This window comes from Hevea brasiliensis, chromosome 5, assembly GCF_030052815.1.
Source record: "Hevea brasiliensis isolate MT/VB/25A 57/8 chromosome 5, ASM3005281v1, whole genome shotgun sequence".
NCBI lineage: Eukaryota > Viridiplantae > Streptophyta > Magnoliopsida > Malpighiales > Euphorbiaceae > Hevea > Hevea brasiliensis.
The window spans coordinates 104,359,452-104,380,393 of NC_079497.1; the positions used below are offsets into that span (position 1 = coordinate 104,359,452).

General features: G+C 36.4%; 2 protein-coding genes across 2 annotated transcripts; one reads left to right on the forward strand and one right to left on the reverse strand.

Moving 5' to 3' along the window:
* The first annotated feature begins 5,909 nt into the window (after positions 1–5,909).
* Positions 5,910–11,290, forward strand: LOC110659587 (probable glycosyltransferase STELLO1). The gene is made up of 3 exons (XM_058147280.1): positions 5,910–8,081; positions 10,192–10,318; positions 10,614–11,290. Exons 1-3 carry the CDS (start codon positions 6,349–6,351, stop codon positions 11,085–11,087), a joined length of 2,334 nt encoding a protein of 777 aa, XP_058003263.1. The 5' UTR covers positions 5,910–6,348; the 3' UTR covers positions 11,088–11,290.
* Positions 11,291–11,456: 166 nt separating this feature from the next.
* Positions 11,457–20,402, reverse strand: LOC110659585 (magnesium-chelatase subunit ChlH, chloroplastic). The gene is made up of 5 exons (XM_021817549.2): positions 18,616–20,402; positions 18,267–18,349; positions 12,661–14,463; positions 12,044–12,520; positions 11,457–11,961 (listed from the first exon to the last, which is right to left on the reverse strand). The coding sequence occupies exons 1-5, from the start codon at positions 20,018–20,020 to the stop codon at positions 11,584–11,586; spliced, it is 4,146 nt and encodes a 1,381-aa protein (XP_021673241.2). The 5' UTR covers positions 20,021–20,402; the 3' UTR covers positions 11,457–11,583.
* Between the last annotated feature and the right edge of the window lie 540 nt (positions 20,403–20,942).

Consider the following 20,942-nt stretch of genomic DNA (forward strand, 5'->3'; position numbering starts at 1 on the left):
ACAAATATCAAATTTCTGTAAGAAAATCTAAAATAATATTATTATAGTTTATTTACAACTGCTCAATTTACATTGATACTTATGACATTACAGTATTTACATCAAAATAACCATAAGGGTATAAAACAATACCCGTACAAAAGGGATCAAAAAGATCTTGTCAATCCCGCAGCTCACTCTGCTGCTTTCTTCTTGCTTTTATCTGCGATAGTAAATTAAACTATCGCTGAGTATAAACATACTCAGTGGTGCACAATAAAGATTTAAAATGCGATACATAAATCATTTATTGATGAAACATAATTTGAATACTTCACAATCACATTTCGCAAATATCAAAGCTCATAATAACTCATTTTGTCAAATAATATATTAAACAACAGTTTAGTCAAACAATTGCATAAACACAGTGTTGCCAAAGTCGTACACAACTTAAGCCATGACACAAAATTTCCGATCAATGCCGTGTTGTACATCACGACAAAGCAATCTCAACCCCATTAATCGAAACCAATGAGGGAGGTGGCTAGCTAGCTAATGAGTACTCATCCGATCTACAACCTCAACTGGCAAGCCAGAGAGAGAGGAAAATAAACGATCTCAACCCCATAAATGGAGGAGGAATAATAAGTAACTGTCATGCTAAGTGTGAATCAAAAATTTGTTTCAAACATTTCATTCAAATATTGCATACAAAAATCAAATCCATTTCCAAAGTTACAATTTGATCACAAGGTGGCAACACAAAAGTTCATAAATTCATAATGCGTAATAAATCAATTTTTCAAGGATAAAATGCTTAAATAGGGTTTATTGTGCACAAACCTCAAGCGAGTCGTCCCTTAGCCTCGACTCGTTTCCTCGGGTTCCTTCCCGATATTCTTTTCAACTGAAACACAAAATTTTACAATGTTTCAGTACTAGAACTTAACATAAATCCCAAAATAAATTTTAACTTCGCATTTACCTATTTCTAATCTAACTTGGAGTCAATCGATGTTAATTGCTTTACAGCTAAAGATAAATTTGGTTTTATCAATGACAAAGTAGTAAAACCTAGTATTGTTAAGAGATTATTTGGCTTCTACCCATTAAGAAAGAGGCTTTGGCCTAAGGTGGAGAAAAAGCATATAATTCAAGTGGAATGAATTCTTATCAATTGAAGAGCAGGCTATTGCCTATGTAATTGAAGACACTTGTTATGATGTACAATGTAGTTAAAGTATTAAATATATTAAATTATGTCTAGAGAAGACTGAGAGAGACTAACTAATTTATTCATTATAAGTAGTTTCATGCGAGGGTTCTCATGGATGTAATTATGTTAAAGTCTCAGTTTTAAGTTTGCAATTGTATGAATTATTTGAAGATAGTGAAAAGTGATATACTTGTGGAAGTAGTCAATATTGAGAGGGTGGATCATGTAAATATTATTATTGTAGTTTGTCTGCTTTGTTTCTTTATGGTTTACATGCTTCCACAATTTGCAACAAATGGTATCAAAGCCTGGGAACAATCTTAATGAATTTGATAAAAGGTAGAGGAAAGTTAAAATTATGGTGGAACTCTTGATGCAAAATTAAAAAAGTTGATAATGTGAGGATATCTTAAAGAAAAAAAGTAAGTTACATCTATGTTGAATTTGAAAAGTTAAAGGGGTTCAAGCTTAAGAATGATTTCGACGTTCTCGAAATTTTGTGTTTCGGGTTACTATTCACTGCACTATTTAAGTCAAATAATTGACTTTCTAAGGATTAATAGGTATGGGAACTCCAACTTCACCCACATACCACATTTTGTTCATTAAACTTGTTGGTTTTGGTCACTTTTTCAAAGCATAGGTCATTTTTGGCAAAATTGCCAATTTTCGGTTTTGTGATCCGAAGTTGCACTATTCCATTGGTCGATCTACTGTTGGAATTTGACAAAACTTCCTTCATAGAAAATGTTCCTTATTGTCTTAAGTGTATTCTCATTTTTGGATCACCTCAATCGGAGTTTTGTAGCTCAAGTTATGGCCAAAATAAGTTTACTGTTCACGTACACTGTTCATACTGCACTTTTGGGTTCTGGCAGATTTTGGTTCAACTTTGGTCAGTAATTTGATTAAGTTAAGTTCATAATTTGGTCTAACTTTCTTCATATGAAATGTTCTACTATGTCTTAGGTTTCCATCGGTTCAAGAATCGCCTAAATCCAAGTTTCCTAGAGAGAGTTATAGCCATCCAAACATTGCTACTCAATGAAATTTCTGCAGAGGTGTAGGTTTGGTACCCTAACTTTGATCAATAATTTGAATGGGTTAATGGCATAATTTGGGGTGATGTTCTTCATGAAAGTTTTAAATCTATATGCCCTCTAACCCCTGGCCAAATTTCAGGTAAATTTGACCTGTCTAACTCGAGTTATGACCAAATGAACAGTTACTGTTCATTTGGTCGCTTTAATCTTGAGCGACTGCTATCAATTCACTTTGGCCAATTGTTTCACCAAGTTTTGGTCAGTTTTTGGCCATGGTTCCTTAATGAAAATTGTGCTCTTTTATGTCTATTTTCATCTCCAATTGGTGGCATATCAATTGGACTTGTAAAATTGAGTTTTGGTCCTTCAGTGGGTTGGTCATCTGCCACGAAGATGACCATTGACCTACGAATTTAGCTAAATTTTCCACCATTCCCATACAATTTATTTGGTCCTAATTGATCATTATTTCATTTCACAATAGGTCAAATATGCCATTTATGCATTTCTCCAATTTTTGGTTCATAAACCCTTGCATTGAAACCCTAAACTCACTAACTCTTGCATTTAACCATAACTAGTGCACTTAACCTTAACTATTCAACTAATCAAAGCTTTTAAACTCATTCTAATGCATCAATTTCATGTAAATCATACTCCTATCAAGCTGCCCAAATTTCAGTTTGGTCCCTCTCCCATGTTGGTTTCATTTAAATCAAGTTCTAAGCCCACTTAATTACCTAAACATGCATTTAAATGGAAAAATAAAGAGTTTGATATGCTAACCTCACTTAAAGCTTCAAAACCCTAACCTTTGCTCTTCTTTCTTCTTGAAATCTCCTTCTTAAGTAGTAATAACAAGCTTTAGTAGTATTTTTAGGGGAGTTATGAGAATTGAGTGGGAAAATTAAAGCTTATATGTAAGCTTTAATGGTGGCTTTCCATGGAGGAAAATGAGAAGGGATGGGGACGGCACAAGGAAGAAGAAATGAGGCTTTTCTAATTTTTTTTTTCTTTTGTTTCCTTTTGTTTATTTTGCTTTGGAAGACCATAAATATCAATTTAATAAATATTTAACAAATTTGTTTATGACATCATTAGTGATGTCATCAACTTTGACTATTCCATCCTTTTTCTCTTTTTTTTTTCTATTTATTTTTCTATTAGTTCTTTAATTTAATTATCGATTTCGAAATTTTCTTTTCTCCAATTTTATTTGACAGTTAGGTCAGGAGTCAGCTCTCGGGGTCAATTGACCAAATTGCCCCTCGCCGGTTCATCCCGGTTTGCAAATAATCCCATATTTCTTCCGGCTCCCTGACCTAATTATTTGACTGGCTTAACAGTTCTTTTTCATGATTTTCTCTTTTTCACTGTGTTCATAAGGGTCCTAAGGACCGCAGCGTCACTTTTTACGGTTCGAAATTTGAGTTTAAAATGACTTCGCAGTTGTTCCCGAGGAGGTCACTCATCGCTGTGACTCTCGGCTCGTTAAACCTCTTATGTTCTGTTTTTCTTATTTATAGTCAACTAATTAAACATTACTAATTATTTGTGTTTATGGCTTCTCAAGTTGTCTTAAGTGTGGCCCTAATCCCATTAATTGTCCGGACCGACACCGGTCACCGGAATAGTGAAATATACTAGGCTATACAACGGGGGTGTTACAATTCAACTGTGATGTTGCTTGGGCAGTATCCTCCCCCCTTTCATCAATAGCTGTAATAGCAAGGAATTTCTTAGGTAGAGTAGTTGATGGGATTGTTAAGAAAGTCAGGTGCTCCTCCCCTTTGATCGGTGAAGCTCTTATTGTGCTGCAGGCTATTCGGTTAGCTTATGCTATGGGTTGTTCTAATATAATCCTTGAATCAGACTCCCTCATCCTCATGAAAGCATCAGAAAATCAAAGTAGTAATAGCAACCCTTGGAAAATCCGAGCCATTGTTAAGAATATTCAAGCTTTCATCCCGCGGTTTCAAATGGTTATTTTTTCTTATGTTAAAAGAGCAGCAAATGAGGCTGCTCATGTTCTAGCTCAGCTAGGCATGAAAAATCTGTTGCCATGTAATTGGCTTGATGTTTTTCCGTTGCCTCTTAGCGTAGCCTGTTGTAAAGATGCCCAAGGGGCTTGGTAATGCTAAGTTTTCTGCTTTCATTGTCAAAAAGTTGGGGTTTGAAGAGAAAGAGGATGTCACAGTGTAGTTATTAAATTCGGATAGTATTGGCTAATTAAATCAGTAAACAGGTGAAGTGACTTTCAAATGGATTTGAATTTATAATTGAATTAAATAAAGAAGTGACCTAATGTGATTGGCCATTTCAATTATTCGATAGTTTTTTTTTTTGTATTGATATGAAAATTTAAATTCAAAACTTCATAAAAAATTTTTAAAATCAAAATCAATTGAGTTAACTTGGTGGTTATATGATTTTTATTTTAATATATTTATTTTTTAACACATAATTAATATTTGATAAATATTAAAAAGAGAAATATATATTTATAGAATTTTTTTATTCATTATATTACTTAATACTTTTATATAAAAATTAAAAATATTATCAAAATTTATGTAAATATAACAAATATTATTAAAATTTATGTAAATATAACTTAATAAATAGTAAAGTTTTATTTTAAATAATTTATATTTATTTATTGTGTTATATTTAATTATTTTTTTAATATTAATTCACTCATCTAATTTTTTTATTTAGTTAATCTCCAAGCTAGATTTAATAACACTAGGTGAAAGCATACGAAGTGTCTAATATTTAAAATACTTAAAAAATAAATCATCAAAAAATATTTTATTAATTAAAAAAAATTAAATTATTTTTTATTTTATAAATTTTAATAATTTTATTAAAATATAAAAAAAATTATAAATATATGAAATAATGCGTATAATTAATTTAATATTATAATTAAATACTAAAAAATATTTTTTATATATAAATTATATTTTGTGAAATAAATAAATCTTAATTTCTAACTATTAAATTATTTAGCCTCCATTTATTTTACGAAAAATATTTTTATATTTTTTAACATTTGAGATATTTTAAAAATAAGTCAATAAAACATATTTTTCTTCTCAAAGAAAAATATAAGTCATTTAAAAAAATAATTTTTTTTTAAAAAGATTTTTTTTATTTTTTAAATTTTAATAATTTTATTAAAATATAAAAATATTTATATATAAATATATATTATTAATTTAATATTATAATTAAATAATAAAAATATTTTTTTGTCAAATATATTTTTTATATAAAATATTTTTTATATATAAATTATTTTTTATAAAATAAATGAAAATTTAATTTTTATAATAATAACTTATTTCTCTTCTTAATATATTAATTAATAACAAATTTAATTTAAATTAATAAAAGAGTTTAAAGAATAAATAGAAAAAGATATAAAAATTAAATAATATATTTTTTAAATAAAAAAATTAAATATATTAATTTAAAAGAATTAAACAATAAATTTTAGAGTGGTTAACGACATGACAGATGAGCAAAGCTTCAGCCAACCTGCTAATTGCCAAATTACACTAATTATTAGCGAATTGTCCAGATCAGCCATCATATAAGTATCAGAAGTCCATTAAATATGTACACAAGTTGATAGAGAAAGAAGAAAAGGAAATTGTGACAGTGACTGTGACATTGACAGTGACTGTCAGCCGACCCCACCCACCAAAACCAGAGGCAGGTACGTTACATTACATTATTATATTAAAGCCTAAGAAACCCCCACCGTACCATTTCCGTCGGCAACCAACGTCTGGCCCCCTGAGCCACCACTCACAGTCACAGCGACAAATGGGCTTGTAGAGAGAGGAAGAAAAAGAAAAAGATAAGATTTAGAGAGAGAAACCGACAAAAACGAAAAAGAAATGTTTTTTATTTACACATAACTGAAAAGACTCGGTCTTTAGGAGGAGTAAAGATTGGAGGAGATTCAGAAGTTCTAGCTTTCAGTCTTTCCAGTTACTGAGCTCACAATTTGCTCTATTGCTGAGAGACGGGCAAAGGGTTGGTGTGTGTGTGTTTCCGTGTTAAGTAATTTTCAGAAATTCTTTTGGGGGGTCACCAATGTTGGTCCAGGGCCGTGCAGCAGCCCCCAAATCCTCAAGACCGCTTCCTACCACCCTCCATCCAAACCACAACAGCAACCACCATCACCACCACCAACACCAGGATTACCGTTTCTCTCCCTCCAAATCCCTTGATTTCTCCACCTGGTTCTCTGAAAACCTCTACAAGATCATCATCTGTTTTTTCCTCATTGCCACCGTCGCCGCCGTCTTCTTCCTTCGGAATACTGGTGACACTGCCGCCTTTCTTTATCTTCAATCCAAGTCTCAACCCATTGAGAAAACCCTCCCATTTCCCCATATTAACTGGAATCACATCCCACCTATTGCTGATACGGCTTCTACCTATGCCAATTTTCGCACTGAGAGATGGATCATTGTTTCGGTCTCTGATTATCCCTCTGATTCGCTTAAGAAACTCGTTAAAATTAAGGGCTGGCAGTTGCTGGCTATTGGGAATTCGAAGAGCCCGAGAGATTGGGCGTTAAAGGGTGCGATATACTTGTCTTTGGAGCAGCAAGCGAGTTTGGGGTTTAGGGTTGTGGATTTTGTGCCATATGATTCTTATGTTAGGAAAAGCGTTGGGTATTTATTTGCTGTCCAGCATGGGGCCAAGAAAATCTTCGACGCTGATGATCGTGGTGAGGTGATTGGAGGAGATTTAGGGAAGCATTTTGATGTGGAATTAATTGGAGAGGGAGCTAGGCAAGAGACTATATTGCAGTACAGTCATGATAATGAGAATAGGACTGTGTTGAATCCTTACATTCATTTTGGGCAGAGGTCGGTTTGGCCTAGAGGGTTGCCATTGGAGAATGTGGGTGAAATTGACCACGAAGAGTTCTACACTGAGATTTTTGGTGGGAAACATTTTATTCAGCAAGGGATTTCGAATGGATTGCCAGATGTTGATTCTGTCTTTTATTTTACTAGGAAATCTGGTTTGGAAGCTTTTGATATTAGGTTTGATGAGCATGCCCCTAAAGTGGCATTGCCCCAGGGGATAATGGTGCCAGTGAATTCATTGAATACAATGTACCATTCATCGGCTTTTTGGGGTTTGATGCTTCCGGTTTCAGTAAGCTCAATGGCCTCTGATGTGTTAAGGGGCTATTGGGGGCAAAGGCTTTTGTGGGAGATTGGTGGGTATGTTGTGGTTTACCCACCTACTATTAATAGATATGATAGTATTAAGGGATACCCTTTTTCGGAAGAGAAGGATCTTCATGTAAATGTAGGGAGGCTGATTAAGTTCTTGGTAGCATGGAGGTCGAATAAACATAGGTTGTTTGAAAAGATTTTGGAGTTGAGTTATGCAATGGCAGAGGAGGGCTTTTGGACAGAGCAGGATGTGAAGTTTACTGCTGCTTGGCTTCAGGACTTGATTGCTGTTGGATATCAGCAGCCTAGGTTAATGTCACTGGAATTGGATCGGCCAGGGGCAAGTATTGGCCATGGGGATCGAAGGGAGTTTATCCCTCGTAAGCTGCCATCTGTGCATCTTGGAGTAGAGGAAACAGGGACCGTGAGTTATGAGATTGGCAACTTGATTCGGTGGAGGAAGAATTTTGGAAATGTTGTGCTTATTATGTTTTGCACTGGGCCTGTGGAACGGACTGCTTTGGAATGGAGATTGCTTTATGGGAGGATATTCAAAACAGTGGTTATTTTGTCACAGCAGAAGAACGAGGATCTTGCTGTTGAAGAGGGCAATTTGGAGCAATTATACAAGTAAGTTTTGATATAATAATGATATACATTTTGCTTGTTTTGCATTATAATTGACTATTTCTGTGAAAGAGCATGTAATGCCGACCTTCTATTTGTTTATCTTCTGTCGAATTAGACTGTAACTGGAATGATCTTTCAAATTCAGGTAAATTTGAATCTAGGTTTAGATAGTTGATTACTCAACCTTGATTGAGCAGATCGATGAATTCTAATTATGACTTGCACTTTTCCTTCTGTTGATGAGGAATTCAAAGTATAAAAAGTTCTGAGGGCAGAACTTTTGTGTTAGCTGGGTTAACAGAGTATCTTGGTGGGGCTGATTTTCCTTAGTTGTATTAAAGTGTCTCTGGAAACCATAGAATTGTCTCTAAGAAATTGATATCTGAGTTCATCATGTTGAAGTCCTGTGCATTTGGATGTTAAAGCATGAAATTTGATGGTTGTTGCTGTCACATGAAAGTGTATGCATGTGTTTATTGCATTTGTATATACATGCATCATTTGTGTCCAAACTAACCTCTGAATGTCAATGATCAATTAGGGGTTAAAATTTCATCAACATTTTGAGAACATAAATAATTATGTTTTCTTGAGGTAACTTTAAAACCTAAACTTGTTTTTGTCCTTGGTGCAATGGTAAGGTGTGTTTCTGCAGGTCACAATTTGATAACATAGAAATAGCTTCCTTGCAATGAGCAGACCTCATGCATGAGTCCCCCCCTTTTCCCTCTTTTCTGAAGTTTCTTAAAGAATTTGATTTCTATTTGCTTTAGAGTCCATTTGCTATTTGCATTGCCTAGTAAGTCAAAATATGAAGTTCATTGCCTCACGCATGCCTGCACTCATAGATCAGGCAAAACTTGCAATTGGTTTACTATAAAATGTTGCCAATTAGAACATCTGAACATTTTAAAAAAGTAGTGTCCCAACTTTGTGGCTTTTTCTTAGGAATCCTTTCCTGTTGATTTATTTAGATTCTATCACATAAGTCATCACAGCCAATATAAACCTGCCTCAAATTATTGAAATTCATTGAGTGCAGATGACAAAACGTTGTTTGATTTTGTAAATGAGTATGCTGACTATGTGTTTGGCTGTTTCTTCAGTAAGGATTAGGACAATGAAGTTAACACAGAAACTGACCACGTCTCTTTTCAAATTTTTGGTTTTGAGTTATCATTTAATCCTGGAAAAAAATTTTTAATTCTTGTTATATTCAGATTGTTTTACTGGGAATATATGGCCTTAGGGATCATAATTGGTGAGTCTAATCACCCACCTGCCCTCCAAGTTGCCTTGTTGGTTAGGTATTTTGCAATCAGCAGCAAACATGATATTTTGGCCTTGATGTTCAAGTCAGGACAAATTATATCACTGTTAGTCCATCCGTATTGTTGGTGCTGATTTACAAGTGTGAGCTTTTGAATTTACATATATCTAATTCTGAAGGGGGAATTGGATGCTGGAAGAAATATATGTTTGATAATTAGTGCAAACTGCAACAAGTACTTTTGAGTTTTTTCTAATTGGAAGACAACTACTGACTTGTTGGTATCCCTAGTTAAATCTAGCTAAGGTAGGCACAAAAATCATGGTTGGCATCTTATTGCAGCTAACTAAGTAGCTGTTGCTGAGTATGAGGTGGTCAATTACCTCCTGTGAGCGTGGGGAGGGGGGGAAGGTTTGTTCCTAGCCTTAGAAGGCTCAGCTCTCACGACGATGTTAGTTCCCCACCGTTTTACTTGTGGTATTACAATTTCAAACTCTAGCTAAAATTGCATATGTTATCGTGACCATGTTTGTCTTTTCCTTTATGGATGCATTTTTATCTTTTCTCATCTCTCTCTCTCATACCATAATTTAGGCAAAATTTGTTCAAGGGTCTTCTCAAATTGAGGTTGTTGCTGTTATTATTTTTAACTTCTCTTAGAAGCTACACTTGGGTGTTACGTTGTCAAAATCTTGGTTTCTAGGGATGCATTTATTGTTGATGATCATGGAATAGGCAAAATGAAGTTTTAGCCTCTTCCCTACTCAACAATATCCCATGTCTTTCACCGCAAATTGATTTTAACTTCTTTACCCCCTTTTTTTTGTTTTTTGGTTACAGGCATCTGCCCAAGATATTTCATCGGTTTGCTAGTGCAGAAGGCTTTTTATTCCTTAAGGATGATACTGTCCTCAATTATTGGAATTTGCTTCTGGCTGACAAGAGTAAGCTATGGATTACTGATAAGGTAACTTTTTCACCCCTTCCATTGCCCCATTTTCTTGTTCATCTTACCATTTTCCTTTTAAGATAATCTTCTTTAGAAAAAAAAAATCTTTTGTGCTTTTGAACATGAATCTGAACCTCAGAAATTTGTTGCTAATTGAATCTTGTTGCTACTGTATTTCGTTATACTAGAATGCACATGTTATCAATATTACAAAGACGGGCAATACTCTGGTTTTATAAACAGCATTGTAGATTCAATGGTTCTTGATGATACCTTATGCATATCATGATTCTAACAAGTCTCTTTGGTATAGATTTCGAAATCCTGGCTTACTGTGTCAACCAAAGGAAACTCAGATTGGCATGGCAAACAAGCTGAAATGGTAAAAAAAGTTGTTGGTTCAATGCCTGTTCACTTCCAAGTAAATTATAAGGATGCTATGAAGAGTGATCAGAGCATCACGATATGCAGTTCTGAGATATTCTACATTCCTCATCATTATGTAGCTGACTTTGTAGATCTTGTCAGCCTTTTGGATGATCTGGAAATCCATCACAAAATTGCCATACCTATGTTCTTTCTTTCAATGGATTCGCCTCAGAATTTTGACTCTGTGCTTAGTACAATGCTATATAAACAGAAGCCACCGTCAACTAATTCAACAATTTATTCTGCTCGAGCACCTGCTATTCACCCGTGGAATGTGTCAAGTGAACAAGATTTCATAAAGCTGGTAAGAATAATGGCAGAAGGTGACCCTCTCCTAAAGGAGTTAGTTTTAAGGTAAAAGCATCTTTTTGATAAATAGAGACAGAAACTGTACCATTTTGTAACTCTTATACCAAAATTCTGTTTAATTTTTCTCAATAGGGAGGGCTCTTTTCTTTTTATACCTTTTGTAATTGTAAATTTTTTATTTCTTTGTAGATTTACCTTGTATGATTCATTTACTGATTGGGTATTCCCTTTAATGATAAAATGTTTCAAATCTTTTGCTGTCTCAAGAAATAGGAGTACAAAATACTGGTTACTGGTTATAGTCTGATAGGAGCTGAGGCAATATTTTCATTTGGTTGATATGGAGTGGGATCATTGTCATTTGTCATCAAATTATGCCACTTTCTTCTTCGAATTTGGCAGGAACCGAGTAAAAAGATTTTGAAAAGGGGAATTGGATTACAACCCCATTTTTATAAACAAATTTTACATCTCAAGAGAGGAAGAGCTCAGGTTCATCACCTAAATCAACAATGTCTATCAATATTTGCACTTAGGCTTCCTGTTTACCTATCAATGCCTTCAATCTTGTCTTCAACTTCTGAGTAGAGCTGCCTCAACTTCTCAATATTTTCCTGTGAAGTTTCCCAATACCCGCGGCCATTGGCCTCTAAGAATGTCTGCACTAACTTCCTAAATGAATTCGGATTAGTGCTTATCAGTCTATTCAGCATCTCCTCATCTTGGATGAAAGTTGAGTTTGCCTCTTCATACACCCAGTTGTCGACTTGGCCTGAGGTTGCACTCCATCCAACTGTATTTGTTAGCCGCTTCTCAATTTCACGAACACCCTCATATCCACTAGACATCATTCCTTCATACCACTTGGGGTTCAGCAATTTGGTTCGTGCATCAAGTCGTACAGTCTCAGATAGTGTGCGAACCTGATGGAGACAAATTTGAAATTGGTTAGCTCTAGCACAAGTGATTTTGATCTAAAATCTTAGGAATTGCTAAATTGCTAACCTGAGCATTAGCAGTTGTTGTGTCTGCTATATATGCACTAGGCTTCTTTTTATCCTTCCTCAAGTTCTGCACTAGGTTTGTTGGGTCTGAATCAAAGTAGTGGCTTACATCAGTGAGGGAAATTTCTGAGGAATCAAGGTTTTGGAATGTGGCATCTGCTGTGCTCAGAACCATCTCAAACACTTGTCTTTTCTCCATCATGCCTGCACCTGGAGCATCACAATCAAAGGCAAAGGACTTCCGGCTCAAATACATGTCTTGAAGTTGATTTTCATCATTCCAGGAAGAATTCTCCACTGCAAGGTTTATGTTTGAGGAGTAGGATCCAGAGGCATTAGAGAATACTCGAGTTGCAGCTTCTCGAACATCAATGCCAAGGGCTTCAGCTTGTTCTAAGGCATGCTTCCTGACATAGTTTTGGTCAGCTGGCTCATCAAGTTCAGCCACCATCTTCACTGCACGGTCCAAGAGGTTCATCTGTGGACAAAGTAGAACAATGGACATGTTAAACATCTACAAGAATATAACATGATAACTAATTTTTAAGCACAGGATTGTCAAGTGATTCCCATGAGCTTCTCTTAGAAACAAAAGCAGAACATGAAAAGACTTTCTACCTGGTTGATAAAAAGATCTCTGAAAACTCCTGAGCAATTGACAACAACATCAATCCTAGGCCTTCCAAGCTCTTCGAGACTGACTGGTTCCACCCGGTTAACTCTACCAAAGGTATCAGCAACTGGCTTCACGCCAATCATCCACAAGACCTGAGCTAAGGACTCACCATAAGTCTTGATGTTATCAGTTCCCCACAATACAAGTGCAATTGTCTCAGGATATTTTCCACCATTGTCAGCCTTCTGCCTCTCAATTAATCTATCCACCACAACTTTTGCACTCTGCATTGCTGCTGTTGTAGGAATGGCTTGTGGGTCCAGTGCATGGATATTCTTTCCTGTTGGCAACACCTTTGGGTTTCTAATTGGGTCACCACCAGGACCTGGCTCCACATATTTGCCCTCTAAAGCTTGTTTCAGACTCCCTAACTCATTATCAGCAACAACCAATTTCAAACACTCTCCAAGGAACTGGAACAATGTTCTCAGCTTCTCTCTATCTGCCCGGTAAAATTTGGTGTTTGACAAGTATTGGACCCATGGTTCATTGATACCAAATCCAAGGATTGAGCTAAGTTTATTAGTAACATCTACAACTTGACCCTTCTTATTTGTTGTTCTCTCTACAAAGGCAGAGATGGCGCCACGTGATGCCTCAGTTATTTGCCGGAGAAGCTCTACATCCTTCAAGATTCCTTTGTCACTTCCTCTATAAACTTCCTCAATGTTTTGTCCAACAGTTTCAGCTAAAATAGTTGGAAGTGAGGAAATCCCATCTTCAGGACGATTCAGTGCTGCAATATTGACTAGAGTTGCAACTGCTTCCATGGCAGATGGAGGCTCCCCAATGACATGAAGCCCACATGGCAAAAGCCGGGACTCAATTTCCATGATTTTGGAGTACACCTTTCCAACCACAAGATCTCTCTCCTTTGCAGGGATCTCCTCCCCCTCATCAGGAAGTTCGACATCCTTGTCAAGATTACATTGCTTTGCAGTACTAATAATGGAGCTTACAATTTGCGGTCCACGGCCTGTGTCTTTAAGTGACTGGTATGAGGAGATAAGCTCACTCAACTGCTTGAGGCCCTTGTAAAGCCCAGCATTTTCAGCTGGAGGTGTCAAATAGCTAATGGTGTTTGCGTAGCTTCGACGTTTTGCAATGGTGGCTTCAGATGGGTTATTAGCTGCATAATAGTAGACATTGGGGATATTCCCAATGAGACTGTCAGGATAACACACATCACTCATTCCCACTTGCTTTCCTGGCATAAATTCAAGTGAACCATGAGTACCAAAATGAAGTACTGCATCAGCATTGAAAATTTTCTCTACAAAGGAGTAGTAAGCTGCAAAGCCATGATGTGGGCTAGCAGATTTGGAGAATAGCAGCCGCATAGGATCACCCTCGTAGCCAAAAGTAGGCTGGACTCCAATGAAGACATTACCATACTGTTTTCCATACACCAAGAGATTCTCTCCATCAGAATTCAAATTGCCTGGAGGTTTTCCCCAGTTTTCTTCCAATGCTGTGGCATAGGGAGTAAGACTTTGGTATTCCCGAACACCCATTTTGTAAGCAATGTTCAGGTTTGGACTGCTAAATTGAGCCTCTTTATCATGAATTATGTCTTCAATTAAAGCTTCTGAAGTCTCTGGAAGGCCCTCAACATTGTAACCATCTTTTTTGAGGTCCTTTAGAACTGAGTAGATGGAGGAGAAGACGTTAAGGTAGGCTGCTGTCCCAATATTCCCCTTGTCCGGAGGAAAACTGAATACAGTGATTGCCAACTTTTTCTCAGCCTGCACTAGTGTACAAACTTGTCAAAACATGCTTATTAAAATAAATTGAAACAAGTTCATGTATGATCTTATTGGATAAAAATGAGAAAAGAAATGAGATGTTAATCTTCATGACTAGAAGACTTTGTTTTCTAATGGAAATAATGATAACAGTCAGTAAGTCCCTAAAACTATCATCGCATTCACATCAGAGGTAACTCTAGTTCCATTAAACTCTCTGTCGTAAAGTGAGATGAACCCCCAAAGGAAAAGGTAGAAGAGGGGGCAACTTGTCCAGTTCTCCTTATCTATCTTTTCCATCAGCATCAAGCTGAGATGCTAAACTTTTATTAAAGCATGCAAATTATAGCTTATTAAGTGTGTGCGTGCGTGTGTGTGTGTGTGTGTGTGTTTGGCATTTGTCTTATGTGAGTAAGATGGTAGCTATGGACAACATATTCCCCCCATACGTTTCCCTTTTGTCATAAGCAAGCATGGATTCATAAATAAATTAAAGGTTATTGACAAAAAAAGTCCAAACTTTTGCTCTTATTTACAATTATGGTCAATCCTTTTAAAATTTTAATTATATACACAACTTGTCATATTGGTGTCAATTATAGCCAAAGTTAGAAGAGCACAAGCAATAACTCCCAAAATTGTTAACATGGCGTATAAAAACTTCAGAGAAATATATTGTGAAGGAAGGAGTAGAGGGAGAAGACATAGTGTTTGGGAAATGATGTATTCTTTAATATGATTGTTAAAGTTTGGAAAATGACTTTTATGACAAGGGAAAGTCATTTTCTTTCAAAATGTTTTAGTTTTCCTACTGATATACCATATAATATGCTAACATGAAAAACATCAATAAAATATAAATCATGTTAGCAATTTGAGAAGTTCAGCATTTGCAATTCCAAATTTAGCTACAACTGATGCTAACACGATAGGTTATGTATATAATTGATAAAATTAAATTGATCATTCATAATTCCAAATTTGAGTGAACAATCTAGACCTGGCCAATGGCCGATTCCAGATCGGAAATGGTCAAACCTGTCTATGACTCAAACCATAAAAGAATCGGATTGGAATTGAACTAGAACTGAACCGGATGGTTTCGGTCTGAACCACCTTTTTTATATTTAAAAAAAATCTGAAAAAAATTATAAACCTTTCGATTTGGACCTAGATTGAACCAGAACCGAAACCGAAACCGTAGGGGTTCATGGTTTCGATTTCGATTCACCCTTTTAGGTGAACCGGAACCAGCCCAGTGGCCAGGTCTAGAACACACTTCAATAATTTCCAGTCTCTGATTCCATAAAATTATCATTGTACTTTTCAAATAATGAAATCAAGGTGGGATAGGGCAATGAAGTGTATAGGAAGATTGTCTAAGCATTATGCACTGTTGCAGAAGACTTTATCTATTCTTGTAAATAAACTCAACTCAACCCAACTCAACTAAATTTTTATCTCAAAAATTTGGAGTTGGCTATATGGATTCTCTTTCTCCACTCTAAACGATTTTGGGTTAAATCCTCAGAAATGTGTAATGCTTCTAAGTCGTGTTGTACTACTCTCCTCCAAGTCAATTTAGGTCTACCCTTTTTTTTCTTTCTATCCTCTAACCTAATGTGCTCTACTTGTCTAACTGGAGCCTCCGTATGTCTACGCTTCAAATGACCAAACCACCTCAATCTCCCTTCTCTCAACTTATCATCAATTGGCACCACTCCTACCTTTTCTCTAATACTCTCATTACAGACTTTATCTAGTCCAGTATGGCAACTCATCCAACTTAACATTCTCATCTCTACAACTCTTATCTTAGACGCATACGACTCCTTCAGTGCCCAATACTCACTACCATATAACATAACCGGTCGTATGGCTGTACGGTAAAATTTTCCTTTCAACTTATTGGAAATTATGCGATCACATAAAACTACCGTGGAACGTCTCCACTTCAACCATTCGGCTTTAATCCTATGACTAGCATCCTCCTCACATTCCCCATCTACTTGAAGGACTGAGACGAGATATTTAAAGTGATTACTTTGGGATAGTACCACTCCGTCCAAACTAGCTCCTTCCCTATCACCAGTTTGGCCTTCACTGAATTTGCAATGCATGTATTCTATTTTTGTTCTACTTAACTTAAAGCCTTTTGACTCTAGAGTATTTCTCCAAAGCTCTAGCTTTCTATTGACTCCTTCTCGCGTCTCATCTATTAGAACAATATCATCCGCAAACATTATGCACCAAGAAATACTCTCTTGTATATGTTTCGTCAATTCATCTAAAACTAATGTAAAAAGGTAAGGGCTTATAGCTAATCCTTGGTGTAATCCAATTGAGATCGGAAAATCTCTTGTGTCCCCTCCCATTGTGCGCACAATAGTAGTTGCTACTTCATACATATCTTTCAACACTTGTATGTACCTAATAGATACCCTCTTTTGATCTAACACATTCTATAAGATATCTCTTGGAATACTATCATAAGCCTTCTCCAAATCAATAAAAATCATGTGTAGATCTTTCTTCACATCTCTATATTTCTCCATCAAGCTTCTAATGAGAAAGATCGCTTCCATAGTTGAACGACCGGGCATGAAGCCAAATTGATTAAGAGAGATGGAAGTATCATGACGTAGTCGATGCTCCACAACTCTCTCCCACAACTTCATAGTATGGCTCATGAGTTTAATTCTCTTATAGTTTGAGCAACTTGTACGTCTCCTTATTTTTAAAAATAGGTACTAAAATACTCCTCCTCCATTCATCAGGTATTTTCTTTGAGTTTAGAATCTTATTAAATAATGTAGTTAATCATGCCACTCCCATATCTCCCAAACACTTTCACACTTCAATTGGTATTCCATCGGATCCACAGGCTTTACCCACTTTCATTCTCTTAAGTGCTTTTTTTACTTCTAAAGATCTAATCCTTCTAGTATAATTCACATTCTTTTCTATTATTCTATAGTTTATATTCACGCTATTACCATTTTGACTATTATTAAAGAGATCATTAAAATAATTTCTCCATCTTTCTTTAATGTCCTCGTCTTTCACCAATATTTTTCCTTCTTTATCCTTAATGCACCTAACTTGATTAAGATCTTGACATTTCCTTTCTCTCCTCCTTGCTAATCTATAAATACCTTTCCTCCCTTCTTTAGTTCCAAATTTCTCATATAACTTTTCAAAGGCTTATGCTCTTACTTGACTAACTGCCTTTTTTACCTCTTTCTTTGCTATCTTGTATTGTTCATATACCTTATTATTATCACATTTAGGTAATTTCTTATACCATTCCTTTTTCTCTTCACTGCCTTTTGTACTTCCTCATTCTGCCACCATCTCTCTTTTGAGGGTGGTCCATGTCCTTTAGACTCTCCAAGCACTTTTCTAGCTACTTCTCTAATCTTTGATGCCATCTGTATCCACATATCATTGGCCTCCATATCCAGCTTCCATGCTTCGGACTCGAGAAGCTCATTTTTGAACTTCAATTGCTTTACTCTTTTGAACTCTCACCACTTTGTTCGAGCTACATTATTTATTCTGACCTTGCTTGAATTGTTCCTAACTTGACATCTAAGACCACTAATCGATATTGACTTGTTAAAGCCTCTCCTAGAATGACCTTGCAATCCTTGCATAGAACTCTATTTCTCTTCCTGGTTAAGAGCTGAAAAGGAAGCCTCTAATTGACTTGTTAAATTTATCTATTCTTGTAAATGCAAGGTGAAAAGGAAACCAGCAAGCCTCTAATAAACAAAATATAGAAAGGTCAGAAAGCAAATTACCTTGGATTTCCTTTTCAGTTCAGCCCATCTGATTGCCCTGGTGCATAGTTGCTCCACCCTCTTGTGGAGAGCATGTGATTTCCCTGCAGTCACATTGAATTTTCTATTAACCCTTAAAAGAATGTGACAAAATATATGAACATATAGAAATTTCTAGAAACGTGTTAGTGACCAAAAACTTGGCTTCAACATGTAAATAAAAGCAAGTAAAAATGAATAAATTGCCTAAACAGCACTGATTATCCATCTTTTTGAAGTAATTCCAGAAGCTAGTGATTTTACATAAATTGAGTAAACCAAAAAAAAAAAAAAAAAAATCAGACACAACAAACAAGAAAATGGAACTTGCCTGTTCTTGGGTCCCGGCCGGCAAAAACAATGGGCTCCATGCCACCATCAAGCTCAGGAAGAGCAACTTGCAAAGCCACCTGAATTGGGTGCAGCCCCAAAGTACTATTTAACCATTCCTCAGTTGTTTGAAACACCAAAGGCAATGCAACAATGTAAGGCACATCAAGCTTTCTCAGTGCCTCAACAGCTCTAGGATGGTCCTGCCTTGCTGGGCCTCCAACAAGAGCAAAACCAGTCAATGATACCACTGAATTCACCATTGGTTTCTTAGTAACTGGATCGATCAAAAACCTCTCAACTGGCCCTGAAAAGTCGAGGGCACCGGCAAAAATTGGGATCACTTTAGCACCTCTTGCCTCCAACTCCATAATCACAGCTACATAGTGACCATCATCACCAGTTACAATATGACTTCTTTGCAAGATCAACCCAATAACTGGTACATTAGGGCCTTTAAGCTTCTCATTAGCATCCTTTCTAGTTCCATACCAATTCAAATACTCCTTCACATCATCAAACATAGTTGGAGCCAAAGGGTGCCAAATTCCATTATCTAGGAACAGAACTGGATCAGAATACTCAATCTTTTTCCCTTTCAGTGCAGGCACATAAGAGACAGATATCATTTTCAAGAAATTCTGCAAGTTATCTGGCGATCCACCAAGCCAAAACTGCAAACTCAAGATATAAAGCCTAGCATCTTGAGCCTTGTCACTAGGCAAATACTTCAAAACCTTAGGCAAGGTCCTGACCAACTTCAACATGCTCTCAGCAAATCCTGCACCTTGCTTCTTTCTCTTCAACAATTGGAAGAAAGGACTCTTTGATTGGCCAAGCTGTGACATACTGAAAGAACCCAATTTGTTAAGCCTCATTACCTCAGGCATTGAAGGGAACACCAAAACGGCATCAAGCCTGTCCCTCTCTTTCTCCACAGCGGTCTTAACCTTCAATGCTAGCTCTTCAACAAAAATCAAAGACCCAATAAAGATATTTGCATCTTCAAGGTCTTTGCAGAAAGTTTTGTATGTGGATTCATCACGAAGCTCCTCCACCAAGTAACCAACAACTTCATATGAGGCAAATTTGGAATTCTCGTTTAGAGATTGAACTGCAGCAGTAAGTGAGGATTGGTACTGGGCTTCAAGGACTACGTAGACAATTTTCACAGTGGGGAGGTTCTGGTTATTTTCAGGCACTATTCGGCGAACTTCTGGGGTGGTTTGTGTGAAAAGGCCATTGCCAATTGCAGCACATTTTACTTTCATGGAGGATTTGGGGTTTGTCTGTATGGTTTTCTTGGGTAGAAACGAGTGAAGAAAGTAGTGCTTTTGAGAGAGTGAAGAGAGCTGGTCAGCTTTTAAAGATGGTAAGGTAAATGGTGAAGACACTAAAGAAGCCATTATTGATAAAATCTCACAGCAAGCAACTCAAAAACAGAGTCCTCTGTTTCTCCTTTCTGCTTCTAAATTAGAGAGGAAGAGATAAGTAGGTAGAGAAAACAGAATTTGGAAGCAAAAAAGGGTATAAATTTATTTCTGATTCTGTGTAGGTTCTGGTTTTGCAGTAGAGTGTCTTCTTCTTCTCCCTCTTTCGCTCTTCAGGAAGTGAAAGATTATGGGCTTATATTTTCGTTTGTGTGAAGAGAAGGTGAAGAGAGACATTTAGAACTGCAACGGTTGGTTATTATGGTTAGTGGTAGGAGGGAAGTACACGTGGCAGAATTGGTAGTCACTGAAATTATGATGGGAAGTGTATTTCTGAGGTTGAGTTTTGTTTTCAGGTTTTTGGAGAGAGAAACTGGGGTATGTACACTTATCTATCTATTGGGGCTTTTATGATGGAGTTCCTTGAATTCTGATTGGATGAATTGGATTTCCACAAGTACCACATCATAAGGGGAGTGTAGCATATGGATGATGATAGGGAGAGGGACTTGATTTTTCTTGCAGTGTAAGAGGTGCCTTTTTGCCTTGTAATAGAATTTTTATCTTGAGTTTGTCTCTCCATTGACAAGGAATTTGATATTTTTTTTTCCCCTTCTGACGTCAATGGACCATGTTTACTACTCGCTAGTGCCAAGCGAACTGCTGTCCTTTTATCTCCTCCATGTGACTGGTACTCTATACTCACACAGGTTAAAATTGCAGAAGGAAAATGATATTATAGTTAAAAAGCAAGCCCATGGCGTAGAAAAGGCAGTAAAACTAGCTTGGTTTCTCTGTTCCAAGAAGAATCTGCACATTTCACATGAGGCTGTGGATTTTCTGTTGCCAATTTTCTTGATCCTGGTGGGGAATGAATACTTACAAGAAAATGGAGAAG

Bases quoted from the DNA above. Each gene is read 5' to 3' on its own strand.
- LOC110659587 (XM_058147280.1), top strand. From the start codon at position 6,349: ATGTTGGTCCAGGGCCGTGCAGCAGCCCCCAAATCCTCAAGACCGCTT. The intron at 8,082-10,191 runs GTAAGTTTTGAT...TTTTGGTTACAG, and splicing joins AATTTGGAGCAATTATACAA to GCATCTGCCCAAGATATTTC. The intron at 10,319-10,613 runs GTAACTTTTTCA...TCTTTGGTATAG, and splicing joins AGCTATGGATTACTGATAAG to ATTTCGAAATCCTGGCTTAC.
- LOC110659585 (XM_021817549.2), bottom strand. From the start codon at position 20,020: ATGGCTTCTTTAGTGTCTTCACCATTTACCTTACCATCTTTAAAAGCT. The intron at 14,464-18,266 runs GTAATTTGCTTT...ACACTAGTGCAG, and splicing joins AACTGAAAAGGAAATCCAAG to GCTGAGAAAAAGTTGGCAAT. The intron at 11,962-12,043 runs GTTAGCAATTTA...TGTCTCCATCAG, and splicing joins CAACAACTGCTAATGCTCAG to GTTCGCACACTATCTGAGAC.